Genomic DNA, 20,198 nt, shown 5'->3' with positions numbered 1-20,198 from the left:
ATCATCCTTCTTCTCATTGCAAAGATTTTTCAAAAAGACCTAGATAAGGAGTCGAAATATCCTTCCGGAAATCCCCCCCCTACTAATTTAGTTGGTTTTGAAAAACCGTTGGGAGAGAGAGAGGACAGGATTATAAAAACAATCATTTCTTTTTTATTCCATTTAAATATATACCGATCAATCCAGATCTCTTATCTTACCTACCTTACCTACCTACTCTATTCAAACCATCCATAACATTTCATCATCGATCATTTTACACATTGACATCAACAACAATAACAGATAGATAAAACAACAAGAGAGAGAGTAAGATAAAGAAGGTGTATACAAACATTTTCATGTCAGATGACACGAAAGAAAGAGGTAGAAAGAGGGAGAAAGAGGAACCTATTTTTTGGTGTCATATGACATTCTTTTTCTTTTTCTTTTTTGGATATCAACCAGATCAAGTATTTCCACATCCAATTCAATTCAATCATAAACATTCAGGATGTGTTTCTCCATACTCTAGATCAATGATGTATTGTAGGACTCTTCAGTTCCAATAAAAAAACATAGGGGAACACTCTCTTTTCCCCAACATTGACATTGGCCATCACCACCAATCAACCGTTTTTTATTTTTACCCACACACACATAAACACAGAGAGTAGAGTGAGTCGATCAGCACATATAGAGATCGAGTATGGGGGTGATGATAGAGATTCAACTCCTCGAGTGAATAGGATCATCATCATATAGCACACATCACCCACTCTTGTCAATCCAAGATTTAGCGGCTTTTATTTTTATAATCATCATTGCAATGATTCAATTGGTATGAATTCATCTGGCTTGAAATGAAAACCCCCTCTCTACCAATCCATTCTAAAATTAAAACTGCTCCTACCTGTGTGCGCGCAGTCCACAAGCACTTCCTCCTCCTCCTCCTCCTCCTCACTCACTCACTCAACCATCCAATGATAAATTAATATTGAAAATCATTCAATATATCAAAAAAAAAAAAAAGAGTGATGTGTAGGTATAATTGGCTCTGAGGAGGAAGGGGTTGAAATTATTATTACAACGAATCCAGTTGCTCTGCTGCTAGACACACGGACAGACACAAACACAAACACACACACAATTTTTTACACAACTTATCTCGTTTCATCTTTCCAACCATCCTTGAACGAACCACCAATAATGTGTTTTAAACATCATTGATAAAGGGTTTTAAACTCTAAAAGAGAGCTCTCAAACTCTGAGCCTTTATCGCTATACATCTCATCCAGCCAAATTAATTCATCCATTCCATTAACATCATCATCATTGTATAAAAGTTTTATTTATTTATTTATTTATTTGTATAAATTATTATTATTATTATTATTATTATTGTTGTTGTATCATAATATCCCAAATAAACCAACTAACTAACCCCACCCGAATTTGTAAATAATATTTGTAGTAATAGTAAAAGTATAAAAGTTTTTCCACCTTTGAAAAAAAAGAAATTATTCCAAAAAAAAAAAAAGTAAGGTAATCTAAATCTCAAAGCATCCATCATCCATATCTATCCTATCCTATCCTCTTTTTGAACATCAACCAATTATCCTAATTGGATCCTACAACAACAACAACAACTACAACAATTATATTAAATTTTTGGTTGATGATAATGATGATGATGATGATGTTAATGGAATTTTAAAAATAACATCACCGATTTAATATAATCCAATAACAAACACACACACACAAATCAATTGATTTGATTTGATTGCAATCACCACCAAAAGGGGGGTTTTTTAAAATTAAAATAACAAAACACACTACATACATAATCGCTACCTACTACTACTACCTACATACGATATTGGTGCCAAGCCAATTAATCAATAAGACATATCACCACCAAAAAAACCAATGCCAGTTTTAAAGTCTAAAATTATCTTATTGTTATGTTGTTTTAATTTATCAAACCAAACACACAACAACAAACAACAAACAATAATAACAAACAAACAATAACAAACAATAACAAACAAAACAAAAAGGAGGAATTGTACAATCTTTTTTCCAAAATACCATTCCAACATCAAGGAAATATTTAAGTTTTTTATTTTGTTTTAAAAAGGAAATAATAACAAAAACTAAAAGAAGAAGAAGAAGAAGAAGAAGAGGTAAAGTTTAATTGTAGTTAATGTCTTTTAGATAAGAAGATGTAGTAGAGATTGATATATTTTTAAACAAACGACAACAAAAGAGTTAACCAGAAACAGTCTCCTCCTCCTCCTCTTCCTCCTCCTCATATCCCTCAAATTCATTTTATATATTCATTCATTCAACCAATCATTTATTTGATTACGATAATCAATTGGTCAAATGATGACCAAAATAGGTAGTAATATCACTACATCATCACAAACGACGACTACCCTTTCAAACAACCAAACAACAAATAAGTAAATGTGTAGTGGTAATAGTAGTAATAGTAGATGGGATGGATGGACGGATGGACGGATGGAATATAGACAGAAATTGAATATGTACATATAGAAGAGATCTTCTACTTTTTTTCAATTCAATTATCATATGATCTTTTTTTTTGGATATATGATATCACTTTTCTAGACTGCTCTCTCGATCCCCCCCATTTTTAGTAGTGTTTAATGGATTGGTATAGTAGTGCGTGGTGGTGGAACAAAAACAAAATTATAATCAATCAATCAATCAATCAAATCTTTTTCCACTTACTCCCCCACCACCATCTATAATACCACTCACCACGACCATCCATTCATCAATCCATTCATCATGCTTTAACTAGACTGGACTAGACTACTCTACTCTGCTCTACTCTACTCTACCTCTACCCTATATATCGACCAGATCCAAAAGGATTATTGTATTTTATTATTATTGTTAATAATTGTCCAATCAATCTTTAATTCAATTCTTTATATTTTATATTTGGTTGTATTTCTCAAAAAGACAGAATAATAATAATCAAAATCAAAATACAAAAATACAACAACATCATCAATTTTAATATTATTATTATTATCATCATCATCACTACCTATCACTATCAAACTCCTTTTATCTCATCCTCTTATTACTTTTTTTTAATTTACTTACTCTTTTTTTTTATTTTTTTTAGTTTTTTCTTTTTTTAGTATAAATAATTAAATTATTATTTGTTTGTAATTTTAACAACACTTAAATATATATATATCTAAAAAGTCATAACATAAACAATGGGTAACGTTTGTTCATCAGGTGGCGAAGGAGCCAAATCCAATCATGATATCAATCTCTCGATTGAAAAGGAAAGAAAAAAGAAGCAAAGTGAAGTCAAGTTACTTTTACTTGGAGCTGGAGAATCTGGAAAATCAACCATTGCCAAGCAAATGAAGATTATCCATCAAAGTGGTTACAGTAACGAAGAACGTAAAGAGTTTAAACCAATCATATATAGAAACATTTTAGATAATATGAGAATATTATTAGATGGAATGACTCGAATTGGTATGGATATTGATCCATCAAATATTGTAAGTAGAAAAGGAAAAGGAAATAATAATAATATTATATTTTTTTTTTTCATCATACTTAGACTTTTTTTTTGTTTTTTTTAATTTTTTTTTCTTTTTTTAGGAAGCAGCAAATATGGTAAAAGAATTAACATCATTACAATCATCAATGGTAACATCAGAAAATTGGAATCAATTAAATGAAGATCAAGGAAAACATATCAAGGCACTTTGGATGGATCCGGGTGTCAAGCAAGCCATGAAAAGAGTGTCCGAGTTTTCGACACTGCCCGACTCAGCACCCTACTTTTTTGATAATATTGATAGAATGACGTCGACCGTCTACACGCCCACCGACCAAGACATCCTCCACACCCGTGTCATGACCAGAGGTGTGCACGAGACCAACTTTGAAGTTGGCAGAATCCGATTCAGAATGGTCGATGTCGGTGGCCAACGTAGTGAGCGTAAAAAGTGGTTGTCCTGTTTTGACGATGTCACTGCCGTCGTGTTTTGTGTCGCTCTCTCTGAATACGATCAGCTCTTGTACGAAGACAATTCTACCAACCGTATGCTCGAGTCGTTGCGTGTCTTTGGCGACGTCTGCAACAGCTGGTTTGTCAACACACCCGTCATCCTCTTCCTCAACAAGTCGGACTTGTTCCGCGAAAAGATCAAGACCGTCGACCTCTCTGACACCTTCCCCGAGTACAAGGGTGGCAAGGACTTTGAACGTGGCGCCAACTACATCAAGGAGAGATTCTGGCAAATCAACAAAAACGAAAACAAATCAATCTACTCTCACATTACCTGTGCCACCGATACTGATAATATCCGTGTTGTATTCCAGGCCGTTAAAGATATTATTTTCACTCAATGTATTATGAGAGCTGGTCTTTATAGTTAACACCCTTAAACAAAAAGAAAGTAAATGAAAGAAAAAGGAATGGAAATCAACTTAAAAAAGAAAGAAAGAAAGAAAAAAGTAAACTAATAATAACAACGTAATAACAATAATAATAATAACAAATATAATTATTTATATAAAATAATTTTAATCCAACCACAACTTCTTGATTATTTATATAACAATAATCAAACAAAAGAAAAGATATATAATCCAATCCAATCCAACTCTCCAACCCTCAACCCTCAACCCTTTTCCCCTCAAACAAGTCCGTTTTTAAAAGAACCATAAAATCAACCTGTGTTTTACACAAACAAACATGTCTATAGCTATATTATATTATATTATTCTTTTTTTTTGTAAACAATAACAACGCAATCAAATTATATCCTATAATTACACCCTCCTCCAACAAATGTTTAAAATAATAAACTCTTTCTCTATAGAATTCCACACATATAATATTATAATATTTGTATTTGTATAATTGATTGAAATTGAATGAGTCATTGCCAAAATATCTTGGAATCCAAAGGTTTCAATCAGTGAAAATTTTAGAGAGGAGAGTCACCCCAACAGAAGTGTGAGCTAATGAGTATGTAGTCACCACGTCGACTTTGAATAGTCAGCAGCGAAGTGTGTTGCGATGATCAGTCACCGAAATTGAATTGTCGCCAAGAGAGAGAGAGAGGTGGGGTAAATAAAATATTACTACTACCAACAACGACGAGACAAAAGAGAGAGAAAGAAAAATAAAGAGAGAGAAGGAATAGAAAGAGAGTAATACCATTCGTACGAATTTATTTAATTTCAAAATTGTACTATAGTAGAAATTAAACAAACAAGAGTATACTAGTATAGTATTCTATAACCTCCTACCAAACCAAACCAACCAACTAACCATAATAGATTCATCAAATTTGTGTAATTATTTAAATATTAAAAAAAAAAAAACAAAACCTCCTTCTTCTCTCCTCTCATTTCTCGAATTTCCTTGATTGATCAAGAACACGTATTTAATTTTTCATCCCCTCCTCCTTTCCAACTACTACTGCTTTGCTTCATTCAATTTCATTCCCTTTTTTACAAATCATCACAGACAAAATACAAATAAATAATAATAGTAGAGTATATTATCAATATTATCAAAAACACACCACATAATAATAATAATAATAAATACATTTTTGTTTTTGTTTGCAGCACTGTCGCTCTATTAGTTTTTGTGTTTGTGTTGTTTGCTGCATTTATCTTTACATTATCTTTTAATTACAAAAACATTGTTTCTTTTATCTCTTCTTTTATCTATCTTTTTTATTTTTAATCGACAATAATAACAATAGTACAGAAAAAGAATAGAGAGACAAAGAGAACAATAAAAATAACAGTCAAACAGAAAAAGAAGAAGAATAATTATCATAATTTAAAATTTCTTTTCTTTGCAGCATTCATTATTTCTTGATTTTTTAATTCATTCAGCAATTCAATTGCAAAGAAAATCTTCTTTTCTCTCTTTCATTCAATTCATTTATAACAAATAATAATAACGATATATATATATATAGTTGTACAATTTATATTTACATATATTTTTATTCAAGTAAACGAGTATATAGTATAATATAGTAACAACAACAACCACTACAAACAACAAAAAAACAAAGAAACAACAAATGGAATCATATTCATCATCTATTCAAAAGATTGGTGTATTTGTTAATCCACAATTAGAAATTACAAATAGTGGAATATCATATTTCAATACCTTTTTAATTAACTTGGGAAATAGTATTGTCATTGAAGCTATTCAACGATCAAAACAACAACAACAACAAAATAATAACGGTAGCGGTAATAATGTATCATTAACAATTGAAGCTGTACAAGAGGCAGTTGCAGCAATCTTTCCATATGACATGTCAGAGTATATTATTGATCAGTCACAAGGTAGAATTCAACACACATCGATGAAGAACTTGCCAGCCTACAAGCCATACAGCGACGGTGAAAATGACGGTGACGACGAAGAAGATGAAGATGTCGAAGGGTTTGAAATCATTCCACGCGACAGTGCCACCACTGCCCAGTCCATCTCTCTCTTTTTCCCTACCGAACTCGTCTACAAGGTGACACACGAAATGATCAAGCGCAAAAAGGTGACCATTAGCGATTTGGTCGACTTTTACGAACCAATCGAAATCCAGTCCAAGGACAGCTTCATGTACACTTTTCTTTCGTACTGTATGGAGATTGTCACCAATCGCATCCTCAAGAAGCTCGCAGACGTAAAGACAGAGACTTCAGAGGACACTATCCGAAGAACAATCGAGAGTGACCCATCGCTCAAGGAGATCCGTCACAAGGTTGTCCAAATTTCAAACAATACCAATGCATTCTTAAAAGGTGAAAGTGTACTCTCTTCATCTTTTATCGCTTCTGATATCATGACCACCTCTACCATCTTTTCTTCATCTAGTACTATTTTAAAAGATAGTATCATTGATGAATATAATAATCCAAGTAATCAACAAGATAATAATAATCAAAATAATCAAGATGATAATAACAATACTAGTAATAGTATTTTATTGGATAATACAACAACAACTACTACTATAAACAACGATGTAAATAATAATAATGATAATAATAATAATGAAAATATTCCTTCCTCCCCTTCACCAGTTATTAATGAAATTAAAAATAACGATATTGAAACTACTCCTACAACTACTACAACCACCCAATCGACAACCATTGAAACTAACAACAACAACAACAATAATAATAATAATAATAATGAAACACCATCATCATCAACAAGCGCACCGATTGATAAAATTACTCCTACTCCAATTACAACTACAACCACCACCACCACCACTACAAATGAACCAAGTTTATCTATTGAAAAGGAATTGACTTCCTTTTTAAAATCAAATCATATTAATAATTTATTAAAGGCTAGTTCTTTGGCTCCTATCAATCTCCTCACCAACAACAACAACAACAAATCATCATCTGCATCTTCTTTCCAACAACAAGAATTGTTGACCAAGTTGGTGGAATCTCATCCAAAGTGCAAAGAGATTCAATCCATTTTCAATGTCACTCAATCATATGATCTTATTGAAATGTTGAGAGATGGTCATATCTATTTTGAAGCAAAGTAAGAAACCCCCAAATAATATTGATATAATAACGCCTGCGGATAAAATATTTACCAATATTCTTATTTCTCTTTCATTAGGAACTGTACATTTTTAGTATTCTTAATTTTATTAGGGTTAGCAATTCAATCACTCAAATGTTCTGAGGTTTATTAAAACAAACAAAACAAACAAACATAAATAATTAATTCGTACCAAACACATACACAGCTACTAAAAAAAAAAAGAAAGAAAACCCTCCTCCTCCCATTTGGGAATTTAAACCAATATAGTATATAAATAAAAAATTTGTTCAATAATGATGTATAGATTAGATTAGAAATTAATTATTGATTTATTTATTTATTTATTTTTCCATTTTATTTACTAATAGCCAATAAAGAAAGATTTAAATTTTTCTTTGTATCAAGAATTAAGAAACGGATATAATGTCTATAAAAGACTGCTTCATTTGAGTTTTCTACATATTTCTCGTAAACGTCCAAGTTTTCAGCAAGCTTTAATCGTAGAGTTTCGTAATTGTCCTTGATGATGGCTATGACCATGTCAGAAGTCAATGGCTCCTCTGGATGTTCATTGTTCCATGTTTGAATGTGTGTAGAAAAGTGAGCAATGATTGATTTTATATTGAGGAGTGAATTGGTCATGTTGCCAGTTGGATCTTCGACCTCTACCAACTTTGAAAACTCTTCAATCACCTTGCTACCACGAATCAATTCATAGAATAAATCATCATAATCACTTGGTTGTGGTAAAAATAAATCTCCATAATTTATAAATAAATTAAATAAATTAATTGCCTAAAGAAATAGATTAAATAAATTAATAAACAACAAAATAAATTAATAAACAACAAAATAAATGTGTTTCTTCTTTCTTTTTTAAAACTTACTTCAATACCAATTGGAATTAAATCTGATAATAAATTCTTTTCAGATGTCATGATTGAAGTGATAAAGGAGAATAGAGATAACCAAGTTTCATTCCATTTGATTGGTAATCTGGCTTGAGTTTTCTTTTTATAAGATACAACTCTTTGAATACAACTAATAATCTTGTGTTGAATATCACCATTCTTTGCTTTCAAATTACATTTCATAAATTGATTTAAAATATTAATTACATAGGTCGTAATTGGATGTTTTTCTAATTCTTTGGGATCTGGATATAAATTTTTCTGAGAGAAAATCAAAAAAAAACATGTATTAATAATTCTTTTTCTTTTTTTTGTTTTTTCTTTCTTTCATACCTTTGAATAAATGAAAATATAAGAAGTAGTTTTAACATCATGGAAATAATCTTCCAATTCTCTTCTTTCAGATAAACAAATTAAAATATTTAAACACAACTTTGTAAATTGATTCTTTGATTCTTTGATTGAATTGTCCGATGCCAAATGACCACAATAAACGAAAAATTCTTTTATAATCTCTGGACATGAGGATATTGCCAATGCTCCAGTTGATAAAAGTTTAATAAATGTTTCATTTTGATAAATCAATTCATATAACATCATTAAACTTGATCCTGTATCACTTGGTGCACTAAATTATAAGAGATATAAAGAGTCTTTAGTACTTTTTGTTTTTTCATATCTTTTTCATATTTTTTTCCTATTTACCAAGCAATAACAGTTTCAGGAGTATAAATCCAACTACTAAGATAACCAGTAAATCTAGATGTAACCGTTTGATTTGGTTCTCTATATTGCTCATAATAGAATTTGTTTTGATCTTGAAGTGATTTGGTTAAAACTGTAACGATTCCTCTGATCTTTTCTTCGTTTGCGAGAGCAGCAATACTCTTGTTGTAGGGATTGGTAATTTCATATTTTTGGAAATTTGACAAATAAATGATCAAAGATAATGCTCCCATGGTTGCACTTTTTGGTAAATCCTTATCAATCATTGTATCAACAAGTGTATCAAATATATTAACTACCATAAAGAATTGTAATAATGTATTTTGATTAATAAATTCTGTTGCAGTTACTATAATATTTAATAAATTTATAGTTCCAATTCTAATTTTTACTATAAAAAAGATAAAAAAAAAGGTAAATTAATGATTTCAATATATATTCTTCTTCCTCTATTACTATTACATACTATCGGGATTAACCAAAAGTTTTTGTAAATCTTCAATTAATTCTTTAAAGATTGTATCAGCAGATTCAATTCCGCAAAGTATATTTAATACATCAAAACCAAAACTATTAAATTTCTTTCTAAAAATACTATTCAACATTACACTAAGAGTCTCTAGAATATGTGTAATTCTACCAGATGTTGTATTTGGATTTCTTAACCAATGACAACATTGTGTAAATATTTTGTTTAAATTTGGCTATAATAGTAAAAATTAAAGGAAATATTAATATCAATATCAAACAAACAAATAATCATATTCTCTCTCTTTCTTTTTACCTTTAAAGCTAAAAGATGATCTTCAGAAGTTAAAATGATACATCTTTCCAAAAATTGAGCATTAACTTTGATGAGAAACAATTGTTCCCAAAATGATGGTTGACCTTCAGAAGGATCTTCACCATTAAAGAAAGCTTCATAAATCTCGACAAACTTTTCCTTGAGTGCTTTACGTCCACCAACATTGTCTTCCTTGCGGAGAAGGATCTCTGTATGACGAGGTCCTTGTTGTTCTTGTAACATTTTCAATCTATCGTATTCCTTTAAAACAAAGATATCAGAGTCAATATTCTGTGGAAATTGTGCCAATGTTGAGAATGATATCATTTTATCATAACAACAAAATATGATTGGTGTTGTTGTTTCACTATTATAATTTTTAATATCAAATATTAAAATTTGATCCTCTTGTTGAATTGAAGTTGTTGTTGTTGTTGGAGTGGTTGATAATGATGGTGATTGTGGAGTTGAATGATTATTATGATGATCTTCTTGTTTTTCCTCTGATACACTAATATCAATTGTTGTATTATTACTATGACTATTACTATTCTTATTATTCTTATTATTCTTATTATTCTTATTATTCTTATTATTCTTTAAATCAAAGTCAGATTTAAGTTTTTGTTGATATATTTGGTAATATTTTAAATTGATTGGAAGTGTAATCGATTCAATATCACCATTTAATCCTGGGAATCGCATGAAAGATGATTATGATTCGAATTCGAAATCTATTACTTTTTCTCTCTCTCTCTTTCTCTTTGTTTTATAGTGTAGCTATATAAGTGTCTCTTGTACAAATTTAATTAAGGAGAATATAAACTACTCCTATTACTATTATAAGTTGTCAAATTTGATCTTGTCCACCTTTTTTAAAGAGAGAGAGCAAGAGCAAGAATTCTCTTTTAAACAACCATCACACCCACCACAATGAGTGAGTGAGCGACTATTCTCTCACTCTGCTGCTCTCTATTTTGATGATGATGAATGGATAGGGTGGTTTTGAGTGGTGGCCCACCACATCACATCGATCACTACTATTGTGATGGATAGATAACCCACCTAATCATCTTCCCTTCTTCTTGTTGCTATCTAATTTTCATTGTCTTTTTTCTTTCTCTTTCGCTAGCTGCTGGTCGTTGTATTGTTATTAATGATGCAAGTTGATTCATATGTGTGTTTGTTGTGATCATTTTACTTACTATATAACCAATCTTTTATATCTAAACTATGAAATAGAGAGATAGAGAGAGAATCTTTGCTGATGTCTAGGGTTTTAAATTAAAAAGTAAATTATAATTGTGTATCGTCAGCTATACATAAATAGAAGAATGAGTCACTAACGACAAACCAAACCCGATGGTAAAAAAAAATATTTTATTTAATTTTTTCTCTCTCTTCCTCATCACCAACCACAATCACACCTTTAGTAAATTGACCCCCTTTAGTAAGAAGATATAATATATATTATAACTAGAACTACATACTTCTTTATTTAATTTAATTAATTAATCCAACTATTAATAACATCATGTGATCATCATAAGTGGTGTTAAAGGGTGGAATATCAATATATAGATGAAAGGGTCAGCCAACAGACACAATTAATTACACGTCGTACCTACCAGGAGTCTTAATATATTAACCCTACAAACCTTTGTTAATGAGATCTATAAGGTTTTCCTTATTCTCAAGAGAAGATATCTTGACCCCATCCACCTCAACGAGACTATCCTCATTTCACACGTTTGCTTCAATCCTCATCGTAGTCCCCTCCCCTCCCATTGACAATCTCGATCCCCGATTTTTTTGAAAGATTTTTCTATTTCTTTTTTTTGTTGTTTGAAACAAGGCAAGGTCAGGTGCACAATGAGCAGCTGCCTCACGTAAAGGCATTTCATTTGTGTTTCCCTCAAACTCTTTCTCTCTTTCTCTCTAACACACAAACCACCAGTGATTTTTTCTACTACCTTTTTTAATAATATTTTTGTGGAGTTTGGGTTAAAGTGTTTTATCCTCTTTTGTTTTTTTTTTATATTCATATATAGTAGTTATAGATAGATAGATAGATATTTATTATTATTCATTATAGTATTATATAAAAATGCCACGTACAACTCTTTTATCACAAAATAATAGTTGTTCTTCATCTTCTTCATCTTCAGCTTCATCATTAGATATTAATAATCATATAATGGATAGAAAGGAATCGATTCAAGTATTGACAATTGTTAGTAATATAGATGCACTACCATTTAGAAATTGTAGAATATCACAAGCATCACAGATACTGTCATGTGCATCAAAGGTACATGTTCAACCTGGTACACTCATCAGAATCGATCAATCAAATGATTTATACTTTATATTGGATGGTTCATTGAGTAATCACAATGATGGCGACGATGATAGTGGTAACAACGACGAAGACCAAAAAGTTTGTAGTAGCAGTGACGATGAAACTGATGACAATGGAGACATTAATGATGTCATCAAAGGTGGTGAAAAGAGTGATCAAGATGTTCACCTTGGAAAGAGAAAGAGATCAGACGATGATGATGGTGGCGACTGTGACAACAATCAGGATGATGATTTATCAGAGACTTTATTAAAGTCAGATGATCATTGTCAAGTCGAGACTCACAGCAGCAGCAGCAACAAACAGTCAAACTACAAAAAAGGAAAGAATCAAACAAGTTTGTCATTTTCGACGACGACAACAACAACAACAATCGACAAGACTAGTCATCAAACACCATTATCATGTCTTAAATATTCGTCTGGTGATTATCTAACTTGTCAACACAACTCTAATCATTGTTTTATTGCTGACACACCTGTTGAATTGGTATGTAAAAAAAAAAACAAAAAGAATAATATCAAACAACAAAAGCTTACTCTCTTTCTCTTTCCCTTTTATAGATTAAATTTAGAGGTGTTTTGGCTATTTTCAAAGATTGGGATTAATATTCCTTACCTTATTTTTGTTTCCTTCCCTTTGTCATTTATCACTACTACCTCCTACCCCCTTCTCCTATTTATTATTTACCAAACATAACATAACATGTATGCATGTATGTTGATTGGTAAAAAACAAACCTACCCTTTCCAAATCCCAAATTGATGAATCTCTCGTCAATTACAACAACAACAACAACACCCAATGTCATGTCTATCACACACAAACTATTTATCACAATGGTCCTGTGTCTGTCAATCGATACGATAGGTATGGTTTCTACTCATACCATCCGATGGTGTATCAAATTAGGGGCGCCTAGTTTGAACTAAAGTTCAAGACTCAAATTACTCATGGTTGTCTACCGTTCTCTTGGTCTAGACCGAGTAATCTTTATCTCAAATGAATCCTCTCATTTATGGATTCAAAAAGATCAATACTCTATTTTTAACAATCCTATATTATCAATTAATAAATAAATAAATAAATAAATATTTATATTTAAAACAAACAAAACATAATATTTATATAAATATAAAACAGATCCCTAGGTTTGATTGTCTTATGATAATTTGTTTGATTTGTAGGAAGGGTATCTTGAGAATGATATCATCCATGATCATGATATATTCATTCCACTTGATAATATTTAAACATGAATTATGGGAAATCAGAAAAAAGATTTATAATGTTTAAAACTATCTCTTTATTTTAATTTCTCCACACCCAATTCCCATAAACCTATATTCAGTATCAAACAACAGGTGATATCTAAATAGATATATTAAATTATTCTCAAGATCACTTCCAACAATCAACAATTTATTCCTCATGAAAAAAACCCTAGTGATCTGTCCTATTTCCCAAATTCTTTTTTTTAAGGAAATTGTTTCTTTATGACTATTGGTTTGTCACATTTTCTATCTATCTATCTATCTATTGATATAGTTTATTATTAATTATTCGAAACTTGATAGTCTAACCGAGCCAACGCATCAAGCCAATCATTTGTTCTTTTAATGGAGTCTTTGTACCAAACTTTTGCATCTTCGATTGGGATAAAGATCATGTCAAGGATGGTTTTAATTGGAATGCCCATCTTTGCCACATCGTTGAGTGATGAGAGTAGAGGTGATTGGTTTATCTGTATGATAAAGTATGTTTTCTGGGAATCTGTCAACTCTGAAAATTCTTGTTCGTAGCAAGTTGTTTTAATACTTGGTCGTTCATAGATAAATTGAGTATTATTATTACTATCATTATTATCTGAGTATTTTTAAAAACTATGATTTGAGTCTTAGACAAGTTTGGAATTTAATTATTATTATTATTTTTTGGAACATTTTTAAATATTTAAAGATCTTTGAAGAATCTAGAGAATCTAATCTAATCTAAATCAGTTAAACTCCATAGTAGCAGTAGATTGTTCTATTATTATTATTAAGATGATTTTTATATGTTTATTGAATAATATATATTTATTACTAATTAAATTTAATTAGTTTTGGTCAAAGTAATCAATTGGAGCATCAAGAGTCTTGTTCATTTGAACTCCAGCAACAGATACCTTTTGATCGAAACCCTTGTAGAGTCTGAGATGAGCATATCCTTCTGGAATTTTAACCTTTACAAAATAGTTGGTTCCAGCAACAGTCTAAAAAGAAAAAATAAATAAAATAGAAAGAAAAAGAGGGAATGATTAGTTTCAGGAAATCAATTTAAAAGAATGATGGATGGGACTTGAGTTTGTTTGTATACATACTTGAGTACAATATGAAATTGGTTCAAGAATATCCAATGATTGACCAAGTCTAGCTTCGAGTAATGGTTTGACTTGTTTGACAACACTGACTACTTCAGCATCGGCTGGCTTGACATTGTGAAGACCTCCTGGGATAACCATTGTTTTATAAATATACTTTGTTTGTTAAAGATTTGAGGGGAAGTGATAACTTGATGTTGTTGTTGTTGATTAATACTATATATATTTACTTTTGTAATTAAAAGTTGAATAGTATAGTGAGTTGTGGTGTAAAACAATATAGAATTGATACTATTTAAATCACACTGTTGTTGAAAAAATCAAATTAAATTATATTATTTAAAATATAATTTGGGAATTATTTGTTTTGCAAGAGGTCGAGTCGACACTTCATTCTCTGATTTCTTTTACCCCCAAGTGATGTATACAGCGACCTTCTTGATGATGTGTCTATCTATCTCTAGACCCTAAGGGAATATTACAAATAATTTATAGGTATAGACAAGGTATTGAAATCACAAGTCCAAACATTCAAGATATTTTTCAAAAGAGATGGCAAAAAGAAGGTATAGCAGCAGTTCAGATAAACAAGCAAGTAGTAGTTCAATCTTTGGCCCCCTCTATAAAGGAATAGAATACATAGAGTGTGTTGACTTTTCAAAAAAAGAGGAGTAGGCAAAGAAAGAGAGAGCGAGAGAATGAACATGTAATGACGTCAAAGATCAACACCTTCAATTTAGAATCTTGGGAGCAAATTATTTATTTATTTATTTATAATTGTGATTGATGATCGATGATTATTATTCATAAGGAATTAAACCACAATCGGTCATACCATTAAAATAGTATTCAAATTGGAAGTGATCTAAATGGATGATAGGATTATTTCTATATTTCGAGAATAGATAGTAGAGGTTATATGTTTCCCAATATGTAGATATATCCAATCGTAGTGGTTCCATTTGGTATTGCTCCTTTTCTGGACCATTGTAAAATCTAGTATAACATTGAATGATTCTATCAATTGTATTGGAGATATGATGTAGGTTTTGTAAAACATAATTTGTAGAGGAAACAAGCATTTCAGTGACCATTTTCGAGTTGGTTGTAAGAGGTTTGAAAAGATTCCAGAGTAAATCAAAATCATCATCATTTTCAATATCATAAAATGAGACCAAGATAAATTGAATACAATATCTGTTGATTGAATGAGGGTACACATTAGAGAATAGTTGACCAAAATAATAAGCAATTTTAAATTGTTTTTCTCTTACTGCAGTTTGGAATATTCTTGCTTCAAAACTCCAAATATAATTTGATAGACATTTAAGCAATTTCATATCTCCATTCTTGGTTGCATTGATTAAAACCTCTTCAATTACATAATAGGTAAATGAACGTTCATAACCACCAAGACCTTTGACTAATGGAACTGCGGTTGTTGAAATGAATGATAGGTCTGATTCATTTATCGGTTTCTGTAATCCAATTCCACATGACAATATCATCCAAGGTTCCACTTTTGTATTATGGTTGATCATCAATCTAACGACATCTATTGACATTGGTACTATTTTTTCTTTTTCAGGGTTTGTCAAATAAGTTGAAAAAATGGACATTGAATCAAAAATGATGGAATGACCATTTGAATAGAAAGCCAAAAGTGGTTCGTAGTAAATGAAACTGAATCTAGAAATAGGGGGAATCCATCCATCCCAACGAATAGGGTAATAGTCCAACATTAAACGAATAATTCCTGGGTTGCTGACCATTAGTGCTCTTTTTATGTGGGTGGAATTGACTAGGTTTTTTAATTTGAATTTGCCTAAAACGAGTTCTAATATTTCTGGTTGATTTGATTCAATTGCCAACAAAACGATGAAATGAAGGTCAAAAGTAATATTTGGATTCTCAAATAATCTTTTGACTAGATCCAATGACATGATCGATGGATCTATCTCTTTTGTGATGGTTTGCAACCAACATTTATCGACGCCAAGTAAAATGTCACTCAACAAGATGACACATTGCAAATGGCCACTAGTCAATGCATTTCAAGTTGAGGATTTTTGAAAAGATAATTGTAATCTTTGAGACGATGGGAGACATATGAAAGAAAATCTAGATTTCCATATTGGGCGGCCAATGTCGCCAAATGGTGAGTGACGTTGAGTATGCGTGGTGGCATTTGGAATTCAATCAGCTCTAGAGTCTTTGTTGAAGCAAAGAGTTCAATATCTGAAAATTGACTATCCAGCAAATCTTCAAACTCTTTTTTGTCATTGAAACTATCTTTTATCCATTTTAAAATTTCTTGGTTACCAAGTTTTTCATTTTCCCAATCATGATCCATAACACTAGAAAAAATACCAACTCTAATATCTACACCACATTCTAGTAATCTTTTGGCAATATCAAATATTACTTGATATTTTGAAAGACTGTCTTTTTTTGTTTCTTTGTCTAGTTTTTTGATCAAATTAATTTGGTTGACGACTTTTTTCAAAGGATGGTTGTTGGTACTACTACTACCTTTTTTCGAGTCAATACAATCATTGCATAATTGATCGATCATTAAAAAGTCACCATTTATGATTGCACTATCAATGATTGATCCAATCAAGGTTGGAGGGTTTCTTAAATCTTCCAGATTCTTGTGAACCAAATGATATCCATCTCTTATTAAAACTCTTGAGATTCTCGGTAAATGACGAATTCTTTTTGATAAAAAAGATTCAAGAGTAGAATGATTGATTCTTCCAAATTTTTTCAATAAATAATCAAATATTGTTGAATTATCATATTCAAAAATAGTATTAATTAAAAAATTAAATCTTTTGTTCTATATTAAAAAAAGAAAAGAAACTTTAGTAAGATTGAAAATATAATAAAGTAATCAATTTTTTTTCTAAATTTATTTACCTCGAAACTAAAACGAATATCTTTATCTTTATCATTTAACATTAATGGATCCATCATTAATGGATAAACAGTATCAAAATGTTTAATAAATAAATCCAATCGATTCATTATGATAAATTCCTTTAATGTAATCATTTGATGTGATTTGCGAGCATATTGTGATTTTAAGTATCCATCTTGTCCAAGTAGTAAGCGATGAATCTCTTCAACATGTTTGAATATCTTTTTTCTTAAGTAAATAGATTGTAATAAACTTTTAAAAAGATTATCTTTTCTTTTAGAATCAAGAATATTCATCTTTTAAGTTTTGAAAATAAATAAACTCTAAATAAATAAATATTTACTACTATATGATGATAAGCATTTTTTTTTTTGAGTTCTAAGCAATATTCTATTTTTATCTTTTGAAGATTAAAAAAAAAGAAATAATAGGTATTAGAATTAAAGATTTATAAATCTTTTGATAATATATATATATATATATATAAATATATTATTGTACTTGCTACTAGGGATACACTTTTCTTCTTGGAGTTTATTTCAATTCCACCAGAAACTAACAGAGAATGAAGTAGACAATGATTTAACAAAATGCCAACATCTTGGAGGAATATACAACATTTCACCTTCTTCTAATATAATGTCTAGGTAGGTTGATGCTTGTTTGAAAAGGGGATATTTATCGAAATCGGGTGATTCAATATCGACGCGACTAGTATTTTTAAGCATTGATGATTCCTGTCCGCTGACAGGATCGTGTGCATACAATTTATCAGATTGATCATGGCCATACAATCTAATAAACTTTCTACCAACCACCTGACAAAGTAAATTATGGTATGGGTCATAATGTAATGGTGTTGTTGTATACTTTGGTCCAAACCAGGCATTTACCATAAATATTTGTTCCTCTATATTATTATTATTATTAACATTATTACTATTATTATTTGTATTATTATTATTATTTGTTGAAAGTGTACAATAATCTGGTATAATAATATCATTTTGAAGTATTGGTATTTGATCAAATAATTGTGTTTGTGCTAAATATCCAATACTTTTACTATTATTATCACTATTTTGATTTAATATATATTGATTGATGAATTGATCAAGTGTAATTAATTTTTGAGACCAATCTTGATCCAAATAGGTTCTTCCAATTTCAATAGGAACCGTTCTAAATCCAGCCACCTTTTTAAGGTAATCCAAATCACTCCAATGTCGTGTCGTACATGCTGGCCAAGCAGTCATTGCATCTGTTATAACCACCGGTCTATCCAACTCCATAAAATCCTTTTTAAATGATTGTAATGATGGTAATCTAATTCTCTCTACCATCTTTTCTTTTACCATTTCTTTTTCCAATTTAAATTCAACGCCATTATTATTATTATCTATATTATTATTATTAATATTAATATTATTTGAAGATGATGATGAGGACAATGAAGAGGATGAAGATATTAAATCAATCAAATCAATAATATATTGATGAAATAATCTACCACCAACTAGTAGAGCATAGTCTAATGATTTAACAATCTCCTTTTTTTGATTATCAATATTATTATTATATTGATTATTATTATTTTGATTATTATTATTTTGATTATTATTATATACATCAATTAAAGTTAATATGATTGATGAATAACTATAGAGATCACGATACATGATTGGGACGTCCTTCCAATTTCCAATGTGTAGGTAATCCCACATCAACCTTTGTAGATGAATGCATGCATCTCTATACAGTTTATCGATTCTACTGTCTAGCTTAATAGTACTAGTAGTAGTAGTAGTATTAGTTTGATGCTCGAGTGTTGGTAATAACTCTTGATTTAATAACTCTAGTATTGCAATGATATTGAATTGTTGGTCATCTTTAATGTTCTCTAGAATCATAGTAGTAGTTTGTTCATTCTTTTCATCTGTTATTCCAATCAATCTATTTCTACATTTTAAACTAATATCTATTATTGTAGATAACACATTATTATTATTATTATTGTTATTGTTATCTTTGACACTCATGAGCTAATAAAGATAATTTAAACCAATCACCCACTTTGGGCTTTTCATTTTAAAAAAATCCTCAAACAACAAATAAGTGAATTATTAGAGATATACAGAATAATAGATATAATTATATCTATCTACCTAACTAGCGTACTAGAAAGTTTTTCTAGATAGAAGATAGATAGATAGATAGGAAGAATAGATAAGAATGTATACCACTCCAGTCAGTGGGTGGGGTTAGATAGATACCAACAAACAGAAAGATGGTTTCACAAAATCTTCGAGAGGGGTATTTAGATAGTGGGCACACACACACAAGAAGATTCGAAAACTTTTATGGTAACATCATTCCAGACAGACTTGTTTCATACCCTATGACCGTCATTGTCAAAAGTATAATCATTCATTGTAAATAACATTACAAATTGTAAATCGTCGTTGTTGTTGTAGTATCGATAATAATTAAAACTAAAGATTGGTTAATTACAAACAAACTATACCTT

General features: G+C 30.3%; 8 protein-coding genes across 8 annotated transcripts; 3 read left to right on the top strand and 5 right to left on the bottom strand.

Annotated features, from left to right (window-relative positions):
* Nucleotides 1–2,454: 2,454 nt before the first annotated feature.
* On the top strand, nucleotides 2,455–3,177 carry DFA_08288 (uncharacterized protein; the record flags this gene model as incomplete). The annotated part of the gene is made up of 2 exons (XM_004355726.1): nucleotides 2,455–2,534; nucleotides 3,165–3,177. The coding sequence occupies 2 exons, from the start codon at nucleotides 2,455–2,457 to the stop codon at nucleotides 3,175–3,177; spliced, it is 93 nt and encodes a 30-aa protein (XP_004355779.1).
* A 68-nt stretch (nucleotides 3,178–3,245) lies between these two features.
* On the top strand, nucleotides 3,246–7,754 carry gpaB (G-protein subunit alpha 2; the record flags this gene model as incomplete). Its single annotated transcript, XM_004355725.1, has 4 exons — nucleotides 3,246–3,542; nucleotides 3,646–4,399; nucleotides 6,055–7,597; nucleotides 7,679–7,754. The coding sequence occupies 4 exons, from the start codon at nucleotides 3,246–3,248 to the stop codon at nucleotides 7,752–7,754; spliced, it is 2,670 nt and encodes an 889-aa protein (XP_004355778.1).
* A 203-nt stretch (nucleotides 7,755–7,957) lies between these two features.
* On the bottom strand, nucleotides 7,958–11,923 carry DFA_08286 (uncharacterized protein; the record flags this gene model as incomplete). Its single annotated transcript, XM_004355724.1, has 8 exons — nucleotides 7,958–8,398; nucleotides 8,491–8,775; nucleotides 8,848–9,142; nucleotides 9,220–9,631; nucleotides 9,707–9,944; nucleotides 10,025–10,716; nucleotides 11,230–11,255; nucleotides 11,877–11,923. The coding sequence occupies 8 exons, from the start codon at nucleotides 11,921–11,923 to the stop codon at nucleotides 7,958–7,960; spliced, it is 2,436 nt and encodes an 811-aa protein (XP_004355777.1).
* A 208-nt stretch (nucleotides 11,924–12,131) lies between these two features.
* On the top strand, nucleotides 12,132–12,994 carry DFA_08285 (uncharacterized protein; the record flags this gene model as incomplete). The annotated part of the gene is made up of 2 exons (XM_004355723.1): nucleotides 12,132–12,875; nucleotides 12,950–12,994. 2 exons carry the CDS (start codon nucleotides 12,132–12,134, stop codon nucleotides 12,992–12,994), a joined length of 789 nt encoding a protein of 262 aa, XP_004355776.1.
* Nucleotides 12,995–13,337: 343 nt separating this feature from the next.
* Nucleotides 13,338–14,889, bottom strand: DFA_08284 (uncharacterized protein; the record flags this gene model as incomplete). The annotated part of the gene is made up of 4 exons (XM_004355722.1): nucleotides 13,338–13,377; nucleotides 13,970–14,252; nucleotides 14,568–14,640; nucleotides 14,749–14,889. The coding sequence occupies 4 exons, from the start codon at nucleotides 14,887–14,889 to the stop codon at nucleotides 13,338–13,340; spliced, it is 537 nt and encodes a 178-aa protein (XP_004355775.1).
* Nucleotides 14,890–15,548: 659 nt separating this feature from the next.
* Nucleotides 15,549–16,691, bottom strand: DFA_08283 (uncharacterized protein; the record flags this gene model as incomplete). The annotated part of the gene is made up of 1 exon (XM_004355721.1): nucleotides 15,549–16,691. The coding sequence occupies one exon, from the start codon at nucleotides 16,689–16,691 to the stop codon at nucleotides 15,549–15,551; it is 1,143 nt and encodes a 380-aa protein (XP_004355774.1).
* A 101-nt stretch (nucleotides 16,692–16,792) lies between these two features.
* DFA_08282 (uncharacterized protein) lies at nucleotides 16,793–17,967 on the bottom strand (the record flags this gene model as incomplete). The annotated part of the gene is made up of 2 exons (XM_004355720.1): nucleotides 16,793–17,590; nucleotides 17,671–17,967. 2 exons carry the CDS (start codon nucleotides 17,965–17,967, stop codon nucleotides 16,793–16,795), a joined length of 1,095 nt encoding a protein of 364 aa, XP_004355773.1.
* A 243-nt stretch (nucleotides 17,968–18,210) lies between these two features.
* Nucleotides 18,211–20,102, bottom strand: jcdD (transcription factor jumonji; the record flags this gene model as incomplete). Its single annotated transcript, XM_004355719.1, has 2 exons — nucleotides 18,211–19,713; nucleotides 20,067–20,102. 2 exons carry the CDS (start codon nucleotides 20,100–20,102, stop codon nucleotides 18,211–18,213), a joined length of 1,539 nt encoding a protein of 512 aa, XP_004355772.1.
* Nucleotides 20,103–20,198: the final 96 nt, after the last annotated feature.

This window comes from Cavenderia fasciculata (assembly GCF_000203815.1).
Source record: "Cavenderia fasciculata unplaced genomic scaffold Scf_ET2XIPL01COFD4-5, whole genome shotgun sequence".
Taxonomy (NCBI): Eukaryota; Evosea; class Eumycetozoa; order Acytosteliales; family Cavenderiaceae; genus Cavenderia; species Cavenderia fasciculata.
Note: the sequence above shows the minus strand (reverse complement) of the source record. Positions and strands in the feature narration are given on the sequence as shown.